This window comes from Triturus cristatus, chromosome 1_2 (genome assembly GCF_964204655.1).
Source record: "Triturus cristatus chromosome 1_2, aTriCri1.1, whole genome shotgun sequence".
Classification (NCBI taxonomy): Eukaryota; Metazoa; Chordata; class Amphibia; order Caudata; family Salamandridae; genus Triturus; species Triturus cristatus.
The window spans coordinates 544,791,966-544,816,334 of record NC_140580.1 but is presented as its reverse complement, the minus strand read 5'-3'; the positions used below and the strand labels follow the sequence as shown (position 1 = coordinate 544,816,334).

General features: G+C 49.0%; 1 protein-coding gene across 1 annotated transcript in view; it reads right to left on the bottom strand.

The window, feature by feature from the left end:
• Nucleotides 1–24,369, bottom strand: part of RRP12 (ribosomal RNA processing 12 homolog) — a 362,034-nt gene that overhangs the window by 38,047 nt on the left and 299,618 nt on the right. Inside the window, exon 29 of the mRNA XM_085606394.1 lies at nt 14,684–14,797. Within this exon, the coding sequence (XP_085462520.1) occupies nt 14,684–14,797 (114 nt within the window). The remainder of the gene's footprint in view (nt 1–14,683; nt 14,798–24,369) is intronic.

Sequence of the window (24,369 nt, the reverse complement as noted above, 5' to 3'; positions counted from 1 at the left end):
AAGTAACTACTTGTGTAACAATATATCTGAAAGAGACATTAGTTAGTGATAGATTCCTTACCTTAGAATATCCCCAGTCTGACACCTGGAGATATTCTAAGGTAAGGAATCTATCACTAACGTGACTCTTTCAGATATGCTTTCTCAACTAACATACTGAATCATCGAAAGGTATTTCCATAAGAGAGGCCTGTACCTCTCTAGAAAGCCCTTTGGAGCGCATGCATGTATGGCTGAGGAACCCCAACTGGTGTCATTTCGGCTCAATAGTAGACTGACTTTACCAATTGCATGACTAGGCTACCTGAGGAGAACAATTTTTGCAAACACCACAACCCTCTTCAACTCCCTATACTGAGGAGTTACAGGGAACTAACTGGGATTCACTTTGCTGGTTGAAGCCTGAACACCCATGCTGTCTGGAGTAAGACGTTGGTGATGTTTAATGAGAAAATCAAGATCACTAATCTGCAACGTCTGGCCACCCGCCTATTCACCAGTGGGCAAGATCAGGGCTTTGACCAGGGGCTCATTAAGGTATCAGTGAGGGCCTTATTGAAAGGCTCAGATGTATTTGGCCCAGAATGAAAGATTTCTGTAGGAGCAAGTCTTAACCTCAATAGAGGGCAGTTTTAATGGCTCATTGGACTACAATTGCAAAGGTTGCACTCTGTTCTGTTGGTGGCCCAAGTGGCAAATTCAACCCTGAATCAAGGCAAGCCCACTGGCCTCTTAAGTCCATGTAACAAATATCATCATACTGTGGAGTATATCCTACTCCCCATCATCATCATCTCTATCTCTAGGTGGGGATAAGCTTTGGTCAGAATTGGAGCAAAACAGATAATGTAGTCGCTGATGCGTGTCTGTCACAGTAGAAGCATTAGCTCAGAGTCAGGCTGCATGATGACCAGTTGCGCTTCAGTAATTACATAAACCAACATCGGTCGGGATTGGGCTGAAGTCAGTTCAGGGTCAAAGCAAACACAAGGAAATGATGGACGGAGCACTGAAACTTTTCGGACCCTCGCCCCCAGTCACAGATCTGTGTTGAATCCATCATCATTCTTTAGCTCACTTCGCCACCCAAATTCAGTCCCAGCCATATGCAAATCAGTCTTGACCCTGTTCCTCATGGGAACAGTCCAGCCCAAACTGCCAAGCCAGGTCTTACCTGGACCGCAAACAAGCATCCTGGGACCGGTTTTGTGGCAACACTCCTCATCAGCCATGCTAGCTTGAATCCAGTGGCAAAGTGAGCAAGGGACCTGGCGATAATCTAAATCACGGGAAGATAGAGTGGACTACAAACTAGCACTTACGAGCTACCATACTCATTAGGAAAACAAGGAGAAGCGACATCTCAAATAAAATTAAGAATGCTGGCAACTCTTCTAAAGAACTGTATAGAGTGCTCAAGGATTTTACCAATCCACACGCTTGTTCCCTTGTTATTCCTGCCTCATCTTCTGTGAGACTCTCTGGCCTACTTTTATTTTTTTTCGAGGTAAAAAAAATAGAAGTCATCTATAAGAAGTTTCCCATCAGCCAGAGCCAGTCTTAGTCAACAGATACAGTGAAGCTTCCATCTGATTCCATCCTACTCCTTGACAGGTTTAAACATTTTATGTTAGATCAAGTGCTTGGGCTCCTGACTAAAGCCGAACAAATCGGGTTCGTCTACGGATGTATGTCCGTCCAGGATTACTGCTAATCTCGCACCCCTTATAGCGCCCATTAGCCTTTCAGTTTTCAACCCTTCCTTAGACACAGCCAATATACCATTAGCCTGGAAGACCGCTCTGGTCTCTCCGATAAAAAATTAAAATCGAATGCAGACCCCATTAGTTTGTCTAACTACCGCCCCAACTCACTTCTCCTATTATTGGGGAAAATCTTGGAAAGCCCGGCGAACAATCACCTTCTGGCATTCCTCAATGATTTTCAAATTCTTGATAGGTCCCAATTGGGATTTTGAGCTAGCCACAGCACAGAGAATGATCTGGTGGCAGATACTGACTCAATCTGCCTTGCTTAAGAAGCAGAGGCCCCTGCCATGCTCGTGCTGCTGGATCTGTCAGCAGCCTTTGACACCTTCCCACGAGAAAGGCTACTGTGCAGACTACGTGAGATCATGTCGGTGGCAGCTTGATAACATTTTAGATGGCCAGCTCATGCTGGGCTCGTTTAAGTCCCGCTCCATCTCCATCAACAAAGGGATTCTTCAGGGTTCATCGGTGAGCCGACGTTATTCAACATTTCCATAGCCCCACTTACTAAGCGAGTTAAAGCTTGTGGCTTTGATGTCATATCATACGCAAATGATATCCAGTTGATCATTTCATTTGGTCAGGACTATGATGGTGCAAAGTCCTGATTTACGGGCTGCATGAGATTGATCGCTGCCTGGATGACGGCAAACTATCATCAAATGAATAGTGATAAGATAGAAACATTGGTGTTCAGCAAAGTCCAGGACCTTTGGGCCACGAACTGGTGGCTCTCTGAACTCTGGGCAGCCCCCCTACCCCAGGCTATCCGTGAAATATCTGGGCGTTAAACTAGACAAGGCACAAACTCCGCTACCTGCGGGGCCTGCTTCGCTACCACAATGAGTCTTCCCCTGGCACCCAGTCTCCGCAAGAAAAAAACTGGTTCTGACCCTGGTCATAAGTTGCTTGGTCTATGGCAACGCAGAGTTTATGGCAGCCAATGATACCTTACTGGCCAAACTCCAGGTGATGCAACACACAGCCACTCGCTTCGTTTTCTATCTTCTGGCAGACTCTATCTCGGTGCCCATACTGAGAACTTTACAAAGGCATCCGGTCAGAAATCACGTTTTCAAGCTCCGTTCCCTTACTCATAAGGATCTGATGGATGGCGCCCCAGTCTGCCTGCAGGACAAACTGAGGTATTACTGTCCTGTTAGAACGCTTAGATCTAGCGATAAGGCGCCTCTGACCGTTCCCCGCATTCGTGCTTCCAGGCTCGGCGGCAGGGCTTTTTCCTTTTTCTACTCTTCTGCCTGGAATCAAATCCCCATACCACCTTTGTTGCTGTTCTGACTATGCCAAGTTTCAAACTCTTGAAGACCTGGCTGTTTTAGGGTGTTGCAGAGTTTGTATGGTAGCTTAGTGCTGAGATATACCTTCAGGTATGAGTTATCACGCTATATCAAATGAAAATCCCATAACCTAAGTATTCATCAGAAACATGTAATAGGTGACGAGGCAGAGAAGCAAAGTTCAGAATTTTTTAATGCACAAATTCTGAATTCAACAAATCAATCTGTGGTTAATGAGGTAGAAACACAGGTAACTTTAATAGTACTATATCAAGAATCAATTCATGTATATGATGTTCAAGGGCCACCACACACTGCCAAATAGTGGGATTTAGTTTATTAACTTTGCTTGAAAACAGTACAGATACACTCAGCCTTGTTAGAATTGGAGGCAAAAAGTTTACACCAGATCTAATGTGAAACAGTTTTATGCATTATATGAAAGACCTTTTGAACAAATTGGACAAAAAAAAATGGGAACTTCAAATTTTTATAGCAAACAATGTACAAATGCTGAAACAAATCTTTTAATTTTTAAAGGCCATGTGAGTTCCTTAACTCTAGGGTTGGTAATACTTAGTTTTACAAGGATACACTATACAAAGATCTCTCGTGAACACGTTACTTACCTTCAGTAACACCTTATGTGGTATAGAGTATCTAACTGCAGGTTCCTTATCTTGGAATATTCCCCAGCCGTGACACTGGATCCGGACATTTGAGCAGTATCCCTATGCGTCGGTAGGTGGCACTTTTTAGTTCAGAAGAGTTGATCATCCACCATGAACTCTTTTGTGCCATCAAGGTAGAACGACAATGCTCTTTTTGAGGACAGACCTTGGGAGTCTCTCCACCTCTCTGGAAGGGTGAGGTGGAGCAAAGAACATAGGTAGGGTGACGTTCTGCCCTACATCTTTTGGAAGAAAGGAGGCACGTGTCCATAGTACCAGCTTGTCCAGATAAAAGATGGTGCAGAGAGGTTGTTGAGTGAAAGCTTGCAGCTCTCAGACCCCCTTGGCCATTGTAATGGCCACTAGAAACGCAGTCATGATAGTCAATAACCGAAGAGGACAACTGTGCAGAGGCTAAAAGGGCGTGCACGTTAAGTAAGTCAGGACAAGGTTTAAAACCCACTGGAGGATGATATACAGCCCAAGAGAAAACATGTTGCAAATCTTTGAGGAACCTAGCCACAAATTGTGACTTGAACAAAGAAGGTTGGTCTGGCAACCACAGAAAAGGCTGATAAGTAACCTTTAACCATGCTCAGAGCAGAACCCTGCTGGGCTACAGATAGACTGAACAAAAGTGATGCACAAAGAGGATTGATGTTCCTAGATGCGCACTATGCCACAACTTTATGCCAGAGGCAGGCTGGTGGAGGGGCGCCTGGTAGCCAGGATAAAATCACAAAGTTCGTGAGGAAGGACGAAAGCTGTCAACTATCACTACTCAATCCCCACGCATGAAGGTGAAGAGCACGCAGGTTCAGATGCAGTATCCTCCCCTGTTGCTGCGACAGAAGATCCTCTGGAAAAGGCAGCCAGATCAGGGTACCAATGCTTATGCTCCACAGCTCTGGATACCAGACTCTCCGCACCCAATCTGGAGCCACAAGAATAAGTTGGGCTTGGTCGTTCCTGATATTCTTCAGAACTCTGGTCAGGAGTGGTATTGGCAGAAATCCGTACAGGAGGCCGGAGCTTCACTAGAGACGAAAAACATCTCTAAGCAATAGCCACCTTGTAAACTCCAGCACACACAATTGTCAAGGCTCTACTCACTTTTCAAAGAGACCTTGCACCACCTCCTGAGACACCATTCGTGATCCGCTAGGCATCGTCAGCTGAGTTTGCCCGCCCTTGTGTTCAGAGCCCGGGCGTTCCAGGCATGTCCAGAGACTCAGAGCCCCTTGACAAAGCATCCACAACCCTACCCCGCTCTCATAGTAGCTTTACCACATGGCGGTGGTACTGTCCATGAACACCTACACTAGCCTTCCCTGAAAGGCTTTCAATGCCCAACAAATCGCCCAAAGCTCCAAAAGGTTAATGTGAAGCCCAGACTCCACTGGAGACCAAAGTAATCTGATCTCCATCTCTGCCAGATGGCCGCCCCTTGCCAAGCGCAATGAATCTGTCACTACAGTTGGATCTGGTTAGGGAAGAGCGAAGGGTCTGTCACTGAGCCAATCGCGGTTTGTCAGCCACCACTGCAGATCTTTTGCAGTTCCCTCTGAGAACTGGACCTTGTCTATTCTCCTGATGCTGTGCCCACTGGAACTTCAAGTGCCACTGCAGCCCCTGTATATGCCAACGGGCATGTGTTACAAGCAGGATGCAAGAGGCCATGAGGCCCAACAGCCTCAGGGTCATTCTCACCTGAATCCAGGACAGAAGTTGAAACATCAGTATCACAGCCTGAATATACTGGACTCACCGCTTGGGAAGATAAGCTTGAAATTGCACTGTGTCGAGAACAGCTCTGATGAAAGGGAGCATCCAAGTGAGTCAGGTGTGTCTTTGGTACATTGATAGTAAATCACAGCGAGTGCAGGAGGTTTTCTGTAATCTCGGGATGGGAGACGACAACCTGTGGTGAGCCCTCCTTCAAAAGCCAATCATCGAGGTAGGGGAAGACTAGAACCCCTGACCTCTGCAGATGAGCTGCAACCACCACAATCACCTGGGTGAACACCCGAAGCGCTGGTGAGGCTGAAGGGGAGCACAGCAAATTGCTCTAGACCCACCATGAACTGCAGGTAAGGTCTTTGTAAGGCAGGACAGCAATCTGAAAATATGCTTCATGCAAGTTCAACACTACCATTCAGTCTCCGGAGTCCAGGGCAGACAGGACATGGACGAGCATGAGCATTTTGAATTTCTCTTTTTTCAGGAAGCGATTGAGAAGGCGCAGGTCTAGGATAGGACAGGACAGAACAGAGGGCTCAGTCCTTTTTGGACACCATGAAGTAGCAGGAATAGCAACCATGACCTAATTCTGAGGCTGCACCCTCTTGATTGCTCACTCGGCCAAGAGAGCCAGCACTTCCTCATGGAGCAAGGAGAGGAGGTCCTCCATCAGCCAGTCATAAGTGGGTGGCATGGGTGGAGGGGTAGTCACAAAGGGGATGGAGTAGCCCCTTTGAATTATCTGTAAAACCCAACGATCTGATGTTACAGACCTCCAGTGGTGCAGGTGATGGTGTATCCTGCCCCCCACTGGATGCCCAAGATGGCTGGAGGGCAAACTAAAGGGGTTTGGAGGCTACGGCTCCTTGGTGGGTGGTGGGGTGGACTGGCCCGACTTATGGTACCTGTCCCACGTGGTATGTGGGACCCACATCCCTGCCCACGAAAAGGCTGCAAAGTCTGTTGGCTTTGATGGCTGGGAGGGTATGAACATGGTTGGAAACGCCTTGTGTCTCCATGAAAGGGGTGAAAGGTGGACTGGGGTTCACAAGGGACTATGGAGAAGCCCAAGGACCTGGCCGCAGCTCTGCTATCCTTACAGCAATCCAGGCAGCAATAGCTTGAGAGTGTATGGCTCAGGCCTCCTCAGAGACCATAGGCAGCACTTGTGGAATCATATGGGAATTTCGGCCCAAAAGGCATGCAATCTTCACCAACCACAGTGCAAGGCTGGCAGAAGAGAACATCCTCTTTTCAAATGCATACAGGCTCTTGGATTTACTGTCTGCTGGAGTGGTAGAAAAAGTGCCAGAGTTGGAGGAGGTTTGGACCACCAAGCTCTGAGGTGCTGGGTAACGAAACTGGGGTCCCCAGGAGCAGGGCAAAGGTGGCGGGCAATTGTCCTATGCACAGGAGCCCCTGTGCAGGGCTTGGACAAGGACCAGAGAAGGACATTGGTACAGGCTTCTTTAAAGGGGTTAAGGGGTTGGATGGAGCGACTCCTGGATGAAGCACATCTGTCAAGTCGTCTGTCTTGACTGCAACTGAGGGCAACTGAAGGTCCAAGCCCTCATCGGCCCTACTCCACCACTACAACGAATGAGGCCCCCTCCTCCATAGCCACGGTAGGGGGAGAGACCAAACCAGAGTCCAGTGAGGGGTCTAACGCACTGGTCTCCGCCAGTTCGTCATACCAGTTGCAATCAGTATTGTCTAGTGTATGCTGGCATCGATAAGGGTCCACAGAGCCCCTCCTATTTATCTGCGTCTCCAGACCTGTCAAATGAAAAGGGCACCGAATCCGACCCGGAGGGCATGGTTCCGGACGGCGCCTTAATATGCATCAGCATTGGAGCAGGGGCCTGGAAGGTCTCAGTCTCGCAGGTGGCTCCACTACAGATTCAATACCGGATCAATGGGGCCAAAATGGCGCAGAGGAAGAACACACTGGTGAGGTTTCAGCGGGGGGGGCCCTCCTCTCGAGCCAAAGGAGCTCCAAAGTTACTCCAGGCCTAGTGCTTTAGCAGAGCCCGAGTCAGAGTCTGCTTCGCGCTTCCCTGACTTTTACGGAGCCAGAGCAACCCCCACCCAGCTGAAAGAATTCAGCTGGAGCTGCGAAGTCGAAGATCTCTTCGACTACCTGGATTTATTGTTGCAGTGAGACTTAACCAACTACTTCAAACAAGACAATGACCATCGGGCGGCCTCCGCAAGGAATCTCAGGACATACCATGCAAACGTAATTGTCACTTGTCATCTGAAGTCGTGCAGCGAGTTTGAGGGAATGCTCTCTCAGCGCCTTTGGGTGTATGGCCTGGCAGTCCATTCAAGACTTGGTTTGTCTGTGGTGCTTGGAGGGTAACCACTACTACAAGTGTGGGTATGTCACAGATCTCTGCCTGTGACAGGCAAAAAATGGTTTGAAATCAGCAGGCTTCTTTGGGGACATCCTGTCACACCAGAAGAACAAATCCCTCGAAAAAGGGATGACAAAAAGGTCAAGAAGAAAACAGTCAAAAAACGAATAAGCGTAGCTCTTCACAGATCAGCGTAATCTGGCACTGAAAGGAAAGAACTATTTCCTGAAAACAGTTCCTTTCTTTATTTGGGGAAATATTTTTATTTTTCATTTTAATGAACAAACCAAGGGCGGCATCAAAGTCATGTGCAACATGCACCATTGTCCACATAGATACGAGAAAAATACACAATGTTACATTGAGTTTAAGAGAGCTAAGACACCCATTTATGCAATCAGTAATACATTTCTTAGATCACATTAATCTGACTGGCGGTCAGGCTGTACATCGCTCCAGAACCTCCTTCTGCAGTCCCCAGCCCATAGCTACGGTAAGGGGAGAGACTAAGCCTGAGTTCAGTGAGGTGTCTAACGCACTGGACTCCGCCAGTTCGTCATACCAGTTGCCCATAAGAACCAAGCTCTCAACCACCCCCAGATCTTATCAAATTTATGGAGACAGTCTCTGCTACGATATGTCACCTTCTCTGCTGCCACATAGAGGTCCACCCCGTGTGTCCATTCCTTTAATAGAAGATACCTTTGGGAATCCTCCATATTTAGCCACATCTCTTTTGGCCACCATTAAGTCCATGGCACTAAAAAGAAGTTTAAAACATGGAGTATCCAGGTCATTTGGGATCCCCAACAAAATAAATAACGGGTCAGACTGGAGTGTCACCTCAAGAATAGTGGAGAGTTCCTCGATGATCGCTTTCCAGTAGACTTGTATATGGGGCACTCCCACAGTATGCGCATAAAGGATCCTATGGCATCGATACAAAGCAAGCAGGCTGGGGTAGGTGCTCTCCCCATGGTATGCAACCTGCAGCGGTCATAATAGAACCTTGAAAATATTTTGAATTTCATCAGGCATAGGTGATCCTTGATGGCGACTTCGCAGGGGTACAATCAACGCAGCCTCCTAATCTATATTTTCAGATTCACCCACATCTCTCTGCCACCTCTCTCACTGCTGGCCCAGGGTTTCTGGCATATTATTAATCCTTCTATATGTGGCAGAGACCACTCCTCTATCCTGTTCATCCATCAAAGTTCATTACTCAAGGGGGGCATATTCAGGAATCTCAGTTCTTGCCAGCTCTGCGGAACCCCTAGGCATACCTTAGCTGGGTGCACTGTAGGAATTGGGTCAGGTGTAATTGGTATGCCCTCTGTATCTAGGAGAAGGGCATAAGATCCCAGTTCACAAGGATATCTCCCACCGTGGAATAACTATAGTATCCCTGGTTCCAAATCCCTGCAATTATGCAATCTCGAGCAACCATATCACTTTCCAAAGGGGTGTTTCCCTTGTGATCTTGGGGGCCTCACCAGGTGTCCCAATCCCAAACTGTCAGTTTGGCCCGCGTTGCCAGCGGATGGTTCCCCAAACCACCGCCACATGGTTATAGATAGCTTAGGTGTGTTCTAACCGAGAATGCTAAAGGCTGAATGGTGGGTGATTCTGTGAGGCATAATACCAATTGTCAATGTTTATCAAGTGTGCCACCCAGTAGTATCCTTCTATGTCCGGAAGTGTGAGCCCACCATTATACTGGTTACGCTGCAGTGTCTTGAGCAATATTCTCAGGTGTCCCCGATCCCACAGCAGAGTCCTCAAGTCCCCATTAATCTTGGTAAATACTGTCTGAGGAACCTCATAATATGAATTTCTGAGCACGTAGTAATTTGGGGAGCGTGATCATTTTAAAAAGGACCTCCTGTCCCATCAGGGAGAGACGCAGACCCCTCCACCTGACATCAGTCTGAAAGTCTGACACCACCCTCCCAACATCACGATTAAGGCAGAGCTCTCTCAGTGGTATAACAAATATCCTGTGGTATTTAAAACAGTCTTAAGCCACCCAAAGCCCTATCAGTAGTAGCAGCGTCTCCCGCATGTCCCTTGGGGTATAAAGCACTGACTTGTCCCAGTTTATCCTGTATACTGAGTGAGGCCCGTATTCCCCCGGTGGCTGAAAGAGCACCAGAATAGTGTTCATTGGGTCTGTTATGTATAGAAGTACATTGTCAACGCATAACAATATTGTTTCCTCTAACTCATCCTCCGCTGCAATTCAGAACCCTGCATATCCGGGATGCTGCCACAAAGCGCATGCCAGAGACTCCGTCATAAGAGCAGGAAAAAGCAGGGACAGGTGACATTCCTGACTGGTTCCTCTGCCGATCAGATATTCGGTACACATCTTTCCAAGGACTCTGACTGTTGCAACAGGGCTTAGATAGAGCACCGCCAACCACTTTTGGAACTTGGGGCCACAGCCAAATTTCAAGGAAGAGCCAGTGAACAGCGGCTAACATCTTTTTGCCGTCTTGGAATAGGAAGACATGAGGTGTCGGACGGGTTTGCACTATATTGAGCCAATTATGCGTGTGTCGTAGTTTAGGGCGTGCTGACCTGCCGGGCATAAAGCCAAGCTGATTTCGATGTATCAAGGGGGTAATGACCAGCAGTAATTGAGTAGCAAGGATAGTTGCCATTAGTTTCCTCTCACATTAGGCAATGAGATTGGGGGATAAGAATCACATCTATCTCTTGGTTTCCCCGCTTTGGGAAGGACAATAATGGTTGCTCTCCTGATTTCCAGTGGGGGGAGGGGGGTGGGGGGGGGGGGGGGGGGGGAGTAGTTTTCCTGATTCCCCAACTCTCGGACCAAGTTCAGCAAGTGGGGCCTGAAGGGGTTAGCATACCGCTTGTAAAACTCAAGAGGGATACCATTAGGCCCCGGGGTTTTACACCCCTCAGTTTCGCTATGGCAGGCAGTATCTCACGCAAAGTTAGGTCTTCCTCAAGGAGTTCCCTTGCTTCTGCACCCAACATCGGGGTGGGAATCTTGGTCAAATACTTCGCTATAGCGTCTGAATCATGGAGTGGTCTGGCCTTGTATAAATCCTCATAATAAAGAGCGAACTCACCACCAATGATGGCATCAATATCGTAGGTAACTCCTGTTGGACTGAGAATACTATGCACCCATCGGGCTTCCTGCTTCGGCTGTCTTAGCCAAGCGTCTGCCAGCTTTGTCTACAGTCTCATAGAGATGGTGGAGTGGGGCCATCATCTGCTTTTTAGCCCCTTTTTGTGCCAAATCCCTAACTCCGCTTATAGTGTTGCAATCTGCCTAAGTTCAAAGGGGCTGCCTCCGCCCCTGATGACCCTTTTCACTGCAGGATCTGGTGTTCCAGCTCTGTCGTCTTTCGTCTTCTTCTGCGTGATCAAATTTTGGGCCTAGTCTCGGAGCACAGTCTTAAAAGCTTCCATAGCACAGTCTGAGATGTCAAGGACTTTTAACTTTTAGTTAAATATAATTTATTGTCCACTCTGAGCCCCCGTGCTGCCTTCCGGTCTTTCAAGTCCCATGCATTCAACTTCCACCCCATATCTCGCTAGCCTTTGAGGCGCCCCACTTGGACTAATAAGGATGAATGGTCGGAAAGGTCTCTTGCAAGATAGTCCACTTATCTTATCTCTCCTACGTCCCCCGAGACACAAAGACATAATCCAACCTTGAGTAGACCCTGCGAGCCCCTTTGAAATAGGAATGTTGTCTGGATGTAGACATCTTCATAAGTCAACTAGACACACGCTATCAGCGAATTTAGCCAACGTCGCAACCTAAAGGGGAGACTTTTCCTCACCAGTATGGCTACCCCCCTGACCCCATGAGTAATTGTTGCATGTGCAAGAGTGGTATAGGCCTCTTTCCAAAAATCTGCAGATCGCCCCCTTAAAAGTGGGTCTCCTGGAGGAGAACCACACCAGGTTGCACTCTCTTGATGTACGGAGCCACCAGGCCCCTCTTGATTATGTTACAGAGGCAGTTGATGTTCCAAGTCAATATCTTTAGGGGTGGGTCTTCTACCGGTCTGGTCAATCTGATATGATGTCTTAACTGTACCTGTTTGTGTGCCTGTTAACTGGACATCGCAGCAGTGTACCTTCATAATCAACAAAACAAACAATAGTGAAACACAACCTTGCCCCCCCACCTACCCACAAGCATTGCATCATGGCAACTGAACCGAACCATGCAAGAAGACAGTATGAGAGCTCTGTAGTCCACCATCCATCGTGTTACTCACAACCACGAACAATGATAACAGCAAAGAATTGAAGAACAAAGAAAGGAGAAAACAAAAGGCAAAACACAAACTCACACCCAGTAACTTCTGAGAGTAAAGGGTGTGTGCGGTGGTGGTGTGTGTGGTGGTGGTGTGTGGTGGTGGTGTGTGGTGGTGGTGGTGTGTGGTGGTGGTGGTGTGGTGGTGGTGGTGTGTGGTGGTGGTGGTGTGTGGTGGTGGTGGTGCATGGTGGTAGTGTGTGTGCGTGGTGGTAGTGTGTGTGTGGTGGTGTGTGTGTGGGTGTGTGTGTGTGTGTGGGTGTGTGTGTGTGTGTGTGTGTGTGTGGGTGTGTGTGTGTGTGGTGTGTGTGTGTGTGGTGTGTGTGTGGTGTGTGTGTGGTGTGTGTGGTGGTGGCGTGTGGTGGTGTGTGGTGGTGTGTGGTGGTGTGTGGTGGTGTGTGTGTGTATGTGTGTGTGGTGGTGTGTGTGTGTGTGTGTGGTGGTGTGTGTGTGTGTGGGTGGTGTGTGTGTGTGTGTGTGTGTGTGTGTGTGTGGTGTGTGTGTGTGTGTGTGTGTGTGGTGGTGTGTGGGTGTGGTGGTGTGTGTGGGTGTGGTGGTGTGTGTGTGGGTGTGGTGGTGTGTGTGTGTGTGTGGTGGTGTGTGTGTGGTGGTGTGTGTGTGTGTGTGGTGTTTGTGTGTGGTGGTGTGTGTGTGGTGGGGGGGGTGTGTGTGTGTGGTGGTGTGTGTGTGTGTGTGGTGGTGTGTGTGTGTGTGGTGGTGTGTGGTGGTGTGTGTGTGGTGTGTGTGTGTGTGGTGTGTGTGTGTGTGGTGGTGTGTGTGTGGTGGTGGTGGTGGTGGTGTGTGTGTGTGTGTGTGTGTGTGTGTGTGTGTGTGTGTGTGTGTGTGTGTGTGTGGGGGGGGGGGGGGTGGGTGGGGGTAGGGGTGTGTGGGGGTGTCTCTCTCTCTCATTGCGCAGCCTAGGGAGCTGGAGGAGAGTGGAGCATAGATACGAAAGCTGCCATGTCAATTGGGTCACAACCAGGGGCAAAAAATAAAAAAGCTTTGAGTGGGGGGCTGCTGACTTCAAATGCAGAGCCAGATCAGAGCTGGGCATGGATGTCAAGCTTATGTCCAACAAGTAAGGATACTACTCCAAAGATGAAGTTGGGAAAATAATCTACTGGCCTGAAGACCTGCCCCACTATCCAGACCAATGCATAGATGAAGACGAGTCCTCGTATAAGATCTCAACTTGGTATGAGAAGACATCATTGGTGAAGAGGCCTAATCAGAAAACCTGTCTCAAGAAAGGGACCAGTAGAGATGCTGTTGTCAATGCTTGTTATGGTCTCTGTATACAGAAGAAGTTCCTGTCCAATTTGCCTCTGCTTCTGTACCTCGGTGTTATAGTCCGTGAACACCACGATTCTTGAGTTTTCCTACCATATCTCTCCCATACATTGAACGTCTTTCAGTATCATGTCTCTGTCCAGGAAATTCAAGAAGCGTGTTATTACTGGTCAGGGAGGGGTTTCCTGGAGGCAGCTTTGCACTCAATGCCCTGGGGTCATGTTCTATGACAAAGCAGGATGAGGATTGGTATAATGGGAGGGTGGCTTTAAAAGACAAGTATACATGCTCTGAAATAAGCACAGAGCAACACTCAGAGTCCCAACCTAATGGACGGAGGATGTGTGAACCCAAAGAGCCTCAGAAGCAGTAGAACGACACCTAAGGCAATCTTATCTCCTCATCTGAGGTATAATCTCTCAGCACTATAATAAAACAATAAAAGGTGAAGGTAATTCTGGAGTGGAGGGCAACTCTGAATTTGCATTGTAGGGCACTGAAAAAAGTAACTGACCTCAAAACATGTGCTAGAGCAATAGTCAGCTGCGTGAGATCATATCCTGGAGTCCCCGTTATAGGGTTGAAGCCATGGTACCTTCCAACAATGCAGGACAACTATTTTGACCTTCTGGTCCTGTCTGGCACTTGGGGTGGTTAAGGAGGTGAGGAATCTGCAGGTAGAAGTATCTAGAAGAAAATCTTCTGTTGCATAAAGGTGAAGTTCCGTTCAACACTTCTTTGAGCTCTAAATGGCTCACAACACAATACAAAATTCCAAAACCATAAAAACTTACTTTATTTTATTCAATGTACCTTTTGGGACTATTCACCCCAACTATAAGAGCAAAGATTAACACCTGGCAGTCACTGTCTTTTGCCCTCCATGCTTTCATTTCATGCATTTCAAGTGAAAGAGAGGCACTGGTTACTTTGTAGATACATTGGGATAAATGGAGAAAAACAGCATTTGCCTAGATTGCTATCAAAGATGGAAAAAAAGTAACCGAAGGAAAATTATAAAGGAAACTGTCTGGATCATGCTTGGATTTTCTTTTATGAGCCACAGAAAACTCAAAACAAGTGCTGGGTGGAACTACTACTTTAATTCAGAAGAAAAAGTAAACTATATCAAAAGAATTGCAGTTAGCTCACACCCAAGCTAGGCTTCTGGCTATATGGAGTATTTCTGTAATACTATTAGAAAGCATCGATATGTTGCTAGACACTATAGTTTGAAAGTACAAACACATACCTTTGGCTTTTTCTTCTTCCTCGTCTTCATCATCTCGGATTATAAATCGCCCATCTGACGTGATCTGGAAATTGTGTTTTACCTTTGTGTTCTGGTTCCCTTTTGGCTTTGTAGCTAAAACATTAATACAGAAGCAATGTAATTTTTTTTCACTGCAGAGACTGTAAACAAGCAGTATACAAGCTTGAAATGTAAAGCGAACTGCAGAGGTGGATTTCAATCAAACAGTTCTATATGTTATTCCATCACTCTATGTGTTTCTCACCATCTAAAACATTCCAAAGAGAGTGCGAGACAGTAGATTACTTTTTCCAAATTGATAAAATGCGCATTTTTAGTTTATTAGTTCAGTCAAAATAAAGGATATTTATTTATTTAAGGATGTAACCTAGAATTGCAAGTAAACAAAAGACAAGTAAAAAAAAATGGTTATCAGATAAAGCAATACCTAATCACACAGGAGGACATACTTGTTGACAACAGAAGGCTACAATAAGTGAAATACACTCATACAAAATCATTTCCTTCACAGACACACTGCAAAACCAAACCCAGGTGTATGCAATTATGCATCGGTTAGCATCAGCAATGGGGTCTGTGTGACACAAACAAGAGTGAATCTTCAGTTGCCTATGTCACTCGTAGACCTAAAGAGCAAAATATCCCGCCTCTTTCCCCACGTACAATTTACGATGTATAGAGCCACCACAACAGGTTCAAACACTTATTACCAAGCTGTTCTAATAAACAATCACAAAAAAGGATGAGAATAGGCATCATTGGGCAGTGATAAGGCACATAGTGGAAAGTATGGAATGCAGGATTCGTAATGGAAGTGCAGCTGACAACCAAACTGACTGTCAACTGGGGACATCATGGCTGCCATGTAAGCTAATCACAACAGAGGTTTATTGATGAGTAACAGTAAATAACTGGGATGCTTTTTTACCAAGGAGTTCTAAATGACACCAAATAGAAGACAAGAATTAAACACAAGTCAATCTCACCAGAATCCACAGTGTAAGATACTCCATTTGTTCACAGTTCCCCATGTACAATTTTATATTAACTAAGTATGCCCCATAATGAGCCCTTCCCCCTGCTCGGATGAGTAGTGGGGAGGAATCTGGCATCTTGTCACCCAACGTACCACTCTTTATTAGCCAACCACATCCAAATATTAAAAAGATTATCTGGAGTCCTGCTATCCACCCACATATCACAACTGTATTACCTTTCCTTGCATGTAAATATATATATACATTTTACCAATCCAAAGCTGTACTACTGTGCCTGGAGTGGTAAAAGGCTTTTATCATTTTACAGCTCGGCGTGGATGGCACTGTGCTTTATCCTATGCTTAAAGACTTTGCTGCAGAAATGGCAAAATAATTTGTCCCTTTCTAGCTCGGTGTGGATAGCACTGTGCTAATCCATTGATTAAAAACTTTGCTAGAAAAACAGACATTTGAGGTGAGCAGATGCAGAGTGTTGCAGTTTTGTAGGGTGCTCTTTACAGGAGCTGTTCTCCACCAAAACTTGGGAACTACCCAGAATCATCGGCTTTTTTTGCATTAAATATATGTTATGTTAGATATTTTTATAACGCGCAATAGTTACTCCGAGGAGTGTCCCAGCGCGAAGCCAAGTGAGGAGAAACAGAGTAGAAAGCTATGGAAACAAATGGGTTTTAAGGAGACGCTTAAAACAGAGTGGGTCCTGAGTATTACGCAGGAAAAATGGGAGAGCATTCCAGGCCACGGCGGCTTTGACGGCAAGCGAGCTGCCCCCTACCCTGGACCGGGAGAAGCACGGAACCCTGGCCAACAAAAGAGCTGACGAGCGTAGTGCTCTAGTCGGAGCGTAAAAGGCAAACCGCCTCTGCAAATAGATGGGACCCAAATTGTGGAGGGCTCTGTGGGCAATGACCAATGCTTTAAACTTAACCCTCTCAACCATGGGCAGCCAGTGCAGGGCATGAAGATGAGCGCGAACACTACTACTTCTAGCGATACCAAGGAGCAGCCTTGCGGCCGCATTCTGGATCACTTATAGTTTGTTCATGGAATAGCAGGGTAAGCCAACATATAGGGCATTGGCATAGTCCAAGCGGGACAATACCAATGCCCGAACAACCGTTTCCTTGGCAGATCTAGGGAGAAGAGGGAGAAAACTCCTAAGAACCTTAAGAAGGCCAAAGCAGCCGCCCGAGATCTTCTTCACCTGGACAGAAAATGAAAGATTATCCTCAAACCAGACTCCTAGGTTTTTAGCGGAACTCCCATTAGAAGAAGGAGGGGGGAAATCCGGGGGCCAGATCTTACATCTGAAGTTCAAGGGGAAGTTACCATAAAGAAGGATCTCCGATTTGTCTTCATTGCACTTGAGTTGAGCTCTAGCAAGCCAACCAAATACCGAAGACAAACACTTCTGCACAGGCAAGACGGAATCATCCCCCTTGCCCCAGGTGAAAAGGAGCTGGGTGTCATCGGCATAGGCTACCACCTTAACCCCCAACTTCTCGGCCAGAAAGACCAGAGGAGTAACATAGATGTTAAAGAGGAGGGGGCTAAGGGACGAGCCTTGGGGGACACCTGTGGAGACCTCCTGCAGGGAAGAGGCTGCCGGCGGCAACCAAACCTGTTGGGTACGACCCTCCAGAAAAGACCTCAATCAGGCCAGAGCCAAGCCAGAGACCCCAATCTCAGAGAGGCGGGAGAGCAGTCTGGCATGCGGAACCGTGTCAAATGCTGCTGACAAATCAAGCATCACCAAAACTGCTCAGCCACCTACATCTAAGCAGTCCCGAATTGCTTCCGAGATCTCAACTAGCGCTGACTCCGTGCAACAAGATGCCCGAAACCCAGACTGAGCTGGGTGCAAAGCCTCAGATCTTTCCACAAATTCGGAGAGTTGTCTGGTCACTGCCTTCTCACAGACCTTAGCTAGGCTGGGGAGAAGGGAGATTGGGCGGTAGTTGCCAGGCAGCGCAGGGTCAAGGGACGGTTTCTTCAGTAAAGGAAGAATTTTGGCCTGTTTCCATTTCGGCGGAACCCAAGCCTCCCCAAGGGAGAGGTTAATAATGGCATTGATCTCAGGATTGATGGTCTCCGCAACTGCTGCCAGCAGTCTGGCTGGGCAGAAATCCGAGGGCGAACCGGACTTGAGGCCCTTAATTATTTTCAGAGAACTAGCGAGATCAACAGGAGAGAAGACCGACAGGGCGTGATTCAAAGCACCCTGGAGAGGCGCAGTCCGTCCATCTTCCACCAGGGAAGCCGCACACACAGGCAGGGACTGCTGTATCAAACGGATTTGATCCGAGAAGAAACGGGAGAGGGTGTTGCACCAGCCATCCGTGGCCGGGCCCGAACAGTTGAGAGCGGCAGGAGATGTAAAACTCTGCACTATGTGGAAAATCTCCTTCGAATTATTACAGGACTGCTCAATACGCTCGGTGAAATATTGCTTTTTTGCCTGGAAGATGGCAGAGTAATAGATCTTTTGACTAACCCTCAAAGCGGCCTTAGCCAAAGGACAGTAATCCCGGCGACGCCAAATCCGTTCCAGCTTTTTGCAATCCTGTTTAAGCGCGCGCAGCTCAGCCGAAAACCAGGGCTTTGATGGCGAAACTCTCGAGGATCGAGAGGAGGTGGGAGTAGCCAGCAAGGTCATAGACTTGTCTAACCAGTTAGTAAAGCCAGCGAGGCTCCCCTCAAGATCACCGGTAAGGGTCGGCCTGGAGGCCGCCAAGGCCCCAGCCAGGGAGGCGGGATCCACCTTCTTAAAGGCTGGTTTCCGCGAGATAGATTCGGCACCACGGGGCGGGCCTACCTTCCAGGAGAAAAAAGTGATGAAGTGGTCTGACCACACAAGGGGAAGAGGATCCTCTACTAAAATATTAAAATTAGAGCAGATAGGATCAAGGATGTGACCACCCTGATGTGTTGGGTGGACAACCCATTGAGACAGCTGGGCAAGCTGAAGCACATCTTTTAAGGCAATAGCATCAGTACACGACCGTTGATCCAAATGTATATTCAAGTCTCCGAGGAACAGGAACTGCGAAAAACGAAGCGCCCTAGAAATCAGCTCATCGCCCCAATCCTGAATGGTGGCGTGGGCAGAACCAGGGGGGCGATAGACCAACGTCCCACCCAATAGAAAATGGGGGGGAAACCCGAAACTGAAATCCAACGCTTCTCCTGTCCCCCAAGCATGGGTCTCGTCCCTAATGAACTCCCACTTCTCTCTAAATATAACCGCCACACCGCCACCCCTTCCTTCTAAGCGATCAGCCCTAGCAACTTTGTAACCCGCAGGAATAGCCAGAGTAACAAAAAGGGTCAGAGTTGGAATCGAGCCATATTTCCGTAAGGAACAGAAGGTCAACAGGGTGGTCAGAGAGCAGCTCGAAGATGTCGGAGTGATGTTATTTAAGGGAGCGTACATTGATTAGGGCGGCAGAGATGGATGGTGCAGTATCAAGCTTAGGCCGCCGGCCTGACGCAAATGAGGCAGCTGGAGGAATGGCCGGGAGACAGAAACCACATACAGCACACACATGCTCCTGAGCGGCCAACAGGTCAAATTGAAGGTGGGAGAGCCCTAAAGTCACATTCAGATTTAGTAACTCATCCCTACCGTATGTCAGCGCAGCCTGAACGCCCCCCAGTCGGCGGGCAGAGTAACAGGCCCTGGCCGCTGCCGGGGCGCAGACGGGCTTGCCTTAGGCGCGCCTTCGGCGCGCCAGCTGCGCGTCCGCCCCATGTGCATATTTGTAGGCCGGCAGCCAAAAAGACTAGAGAGCGCGCTGACAAAATGGCACCTCTAGATGGCTGACCGGCAGAACCAGGAAGTAGGTGAAGCCCCTCACCCGAGCAAAAAGCAAAATCTCCCCCAGCAAATTCCCACACAGTAAAATATGTTAACAAGTATTAAAACTTCCCTTCACACAGCCAATAAGATCAAGGCTAGTTCAGATCAAAGAAGTATTTTGTTTTTTTTAAAAGCACAATTTACAGTAAAAACGAGAATATTTAAAAGGCACAGCACAGAGATGGGCAATACGAGTGACCGGCAGTAGAAACCCCTCAAATATATATCCATCAAAACGGTTGCCCTCAACAAAGACGCGCTGCACAGATGGGTTACTGCTTTTTTATTGCAATCCGCAGCGAGGCCAACCATCAGCATTCAGCATTACACCACTTCATAACATCCTTACGTGTTCCGAGCATCTCGGCCCTTGATCACAGGCCATGGAACGATCAAACAGCACAGCTGCAGTATCCTCCATTATAGCTTTTGCTGAGAGTTCAACCCCCAGTGGGTTCCATGCAACTAAAGAATTCAGGTAATGGTAGTCCTGCAATGCCCCGCTGGAGCGAGCGCTGTGATTCGCTGTGAGGAACATGAGAAAATGTTGCTGGCAGCCATTACAGGGATCGGGGACTTAATAAAATAAGAAAAATAGTATAAGGGGGCAGGGTAGGGATACCATGGCCCCACCTAGGCCCTATTGGGCTCCCTGGGCCAAAAAAAAGGAAGGGGGGGGGGGGAATATTGGCAAAAATGTTGCAATGCCGGGGGTAGTGTCAGAAAAAAAAAAAAAAAAAAAGGAAAGATGGCTGGGCCGCATTTCCTTTGTTTATGCCCTTGGGAGCCCGCACCTGGGGCAGTCTTCATAAAAGAGAGGGGGGCTGGGTGGCTCCCCTCCCCAAGCCTCCATAGGCCCTGGGCCAAAATTACTTTATATGGGGAGGAGCCCACCTCCAGTGTCGAAATGTAACAATATAGGGAGAGGGAGCACGCAGTACTCCCCCCCCCCCCCCCCCCTCCCAGAGCCTCAAAAGGCCCCGAGAGCCCCCCCCAGGGCTGACATTTAACAAAATCAGGAAGGGGCCTGGGGAGCCTAAATCCAGGGTCTAAATTAAACATAATGGGGAGGGGTCCCTCTCCATACATCATTAATGGCCCCCAGAGACCACCACAGGGCTGCTATGGCCCGGGTAGCCCACTCCTGGCACATATAAATTTCCCTGCTCGCACCAGCACAGACAGGAAAATCTGTGTTTGCTCTCGCTTTGCAATAGCATTTTTTTAATTTCGCACCAAGCTGGAGCAAACCCCAAGTGCACTCCCTGCCCGCACTGAAGCCAGCAGGGAAACAAATAAAAATATTGCTGCCGCCCGGAGTGAGCAGAATTAGTAGCTGCTCCCACCAGGTGGGAGCAATGCCGCCCTTCCCCCCCCAGTCCACTTTAATTTTAACTACCTCACAAAAAGCAGAGGGTCTGAGGAATGAATTCACAACAAAAAGTCCTTCGGAACTCAGCAGGAAAGATGAGCCTCTTAAGACCTATAGAACAAGTTACTTACCTTCGGTAACGATGTATCTGTAAGAAACATTAGTTAGTTAGATTCCTCACCTTAGAATATCCCCAGGCGTCAGACTGGATCCGGAAGATTTTTCGTCAGCAATACCCCTTGCGCGTCGCTAGGCGTCGTCTGCGGCTCCGCGTCCGTCGTCGGCGTCGGGATGACGTCGGAGTACTTAGACGCCGCCCTCGCGCGCTGACGTCAGTTCTTGTACATAGCCTTCCGCGCCAGGAACGCAGAGCCATGCAAAGACCGACACTGGTGCCAAAAATAAAATCTAGGGGCCTGAAAGGACAACCTTAACCCTAGAAGTCAGTTCGCAGAACGGGGAGGATGGGTGGGTCGGTGAGGAATCTAACTAACTAATGTTTCTTACAGATACATCGTTACCGAAGGTAAGTAACTTGTTCATCTGAAAGAAACACGTTAGTTAGATTCCTCACCTTAGAATAGATACCCAAGCAATACCATCCCCGGTGGTGGGTCTGCGAACCAAGATCACACCAGAAAGTCCTGGAGGACAGAACGGCCAAAGAAGCCATCCCTCCGGACTTGGCTGTCAAGGCAATAATGCCTGGCAAACGTGTGTAGCGAAGCCCACGTCGCCGCCTGACAGATGTCCTGCAAAGGGACTCCCCGTCCCAAGGCAGTAGTAGCCGCCGTGGCCCGAGTAGAATGGGCGCGCAGCCCAACAGGAGGGTCCTTTTTAGCCAAGGAATAGCAAATTTTTATACACAAAACGACCCACCGAGAGATGGTCCGTTTGTGCACAGCTTTCCCCTTCTTAGCGCCCACGTACCCAACAAAAAGCTGGTCGTCCACCCGGAACTGTTTTGTGCGGTCCAGATAAAAGGAGAGCGCATGTTTTGGGTCCAGACGGTGGAGCCTCTCTTCCTCTTTGGAAGGATGCGGAGGCGGAAAGAAGGTGGGCAAGGTGACAGACTGCCCAAGGTGAAATGGAGTCACCACTTTAGGAAGAAAGGAGGGACGAGGCCGAAGGACAACCTTGTCCGGATGAACAGATAGAAAAGGAGGCTTTGAAGATAAAGCCTGGAGCTCACTCACCCGTCTAGCCGAGGTGATGGCCACCAGAAAAGCAGTCTTAAGAGTCAGAAGACGAAGAGGACAATTGTGAAGAGGCTCGAAGGGAGCGCACATCAGGAATGTCAATACCAGATTCAAGTCCCACTGAGGCATTACGAAAGGGACAGGAGGGAACGTGTGTGTAATGCCTTTGAGAAAGCGTGTAACCACAGGGGACTTGAAAAGAGAAGGCTGATCAGGAAGCCGCAAGAAGACGGAGATGGCAGCAAGATAACCTTTCAGGGTGCCCAGGGCAGAGCCCTGCCGGGCCAGAGAAAGAAGGAAGAGGAGAACCTCAGAAAGAGGGGCGGAAAGGGGATCCACAGCCTTTGCTGTGCACCATGCCACAAATTTGTTCCACCGGCAGGCGTATACCGACTTTGTGGAGGGACGCCTGGCTGCCAGAATGATATCACAGACTTCAGGAGGCAAGTCAAATGGCATCAACTGCCGCCGCTCAATCTCCATGCATGGAGGTGGAGGCTGGACAGGTTCGGGTGGAGGACCGTCCCCTGCTGCTGCGACAGAAGATCCTCCCGAAGGGGCAGACGTATCGGGGGATCGGTCAACATACTGAGTAGCTCGGGATACCAGTATCTTCGTGCCCAATCCGGAGCCACCAAGATGACTTGGGCCCGGTCGGGCCTGATCTTCTTCAGCACTCTGGGCAGAAGTGGTATAGGCGGAAAGGTGTACAACAGACCGCAACTCCACTCGCGACGAAAAGCGTCGCCGAGCGAGTGCCGCCTTGGAAATTCCAACGCGCAGAACTGCTGACATTGCGCGTTCTCTTCGGTGGCGAATAGATCTAACCAAGGCTCTCCCCACTGCTGAAAGAGACCTTGCGCCACTTCGGAGTTCAGACGCCATTCGTGATCCATCATGCACCGGCGGCTGAGTTCGTCTGCTCTGGCGTTCAGAGAGCCCGCCAGATGTTGAACCACTAGGGTGACGCCCTGGTGTTCCAGCCATGTCCAGAGGCGCAGAGCCTCCTGACAAAGGGTCCACGACCCCACCCCGCCCTGTTTGTTGCAATACCACATGGCGGTGGTGTTGTCCGTGAACACCTGCACGACACTTCCCCTGACAGAGGGAAGGAAGGCTTTCAGTGCAAGCCGGATCACTCTCAACTCCAACAGGTTGATGTGGAGACGAGACTCCGCCAGAGACCAGAGGCCTCTGATCTCCGCCTCTCCCATATGGCCACCCCAAACCAGGAGGGACGCATCCGTCACTACGACATGCTCCGGTTGGGGAAGGGAGAGGCTCTTGCCCTTGACCCACTCGCGGTCCGTGAGCCACCACTGCAACTGCTGTGCAGTGCCCTCCGAGATCAAGACATGGTCGGACAGGTTGCCGTGATGCTGGGCCCACTGAAACTTCAGGTCCCACTGCAGAGCCCGCATGCGCCGCCTGGCGTGATGCACTAGTAGTATGCAGGAGGCCATCAGCCCCAGAAGCCGCAACACTAGCCTGACCGAAACCCGGGATAGAGGCCGAAAGATGGGAATCAGGGCCTGAATATCCCGGACCCGCTGTTCCGGTGGATGGACCCGGAACTGCGCCGAATCGAGAACCGCTCCGATGAAGAGGAGCTTCTGAGAGGGACTCAGGTGTGACTTCGGCACGTTGATGGAAAACCCCAGCAAATGCAGGAGATCCGCCGTAGTCTGGAGGTGGGAGACGACTGCCTGGGGCGAGCCCGCCTTCAGCAACCAGTCGTCGAGATAGGGGAAGACTGGAACCCCTGATCTGCGCAGATGAGCTGCGACCACCGCCATCACTTTCGTGAACACCCGAGGGGCACTGGTGAGGCCGAAGGGGAGCACGGTAAACTGAAAGTGCTCTTGGCCCACCGTGAACCGCAGGTAACGCCGGTGGGCCGGCAGGACGGGGATATGGAAATATGCGTCCTGCAAGTCCAACGCTACCATCCAGTCTCCAGGGTCTAGGGCAGCTAAAACCTGAGCCAACGTTAGCATCTTGAACCTTTCCTTTCGGAGGAAGGCATTGACGTTCCGGAGGTCCAAGATAGGGCGTAGGCCCCCCTTGCCCTTCTTGGGAACCAGAAAGTAGTGGGAATAACAACCACGACCTACTTCTGGACTCGGAACGCGCTCGACGGCCCCCTTGGCCAAGAGAGCCGAAACTTCCTCGCGGAGAAGATTCAAATGATCCCCCGAGATACGGTGGTGCTGCGGTGGCATGGCTGGAGGGGTCGT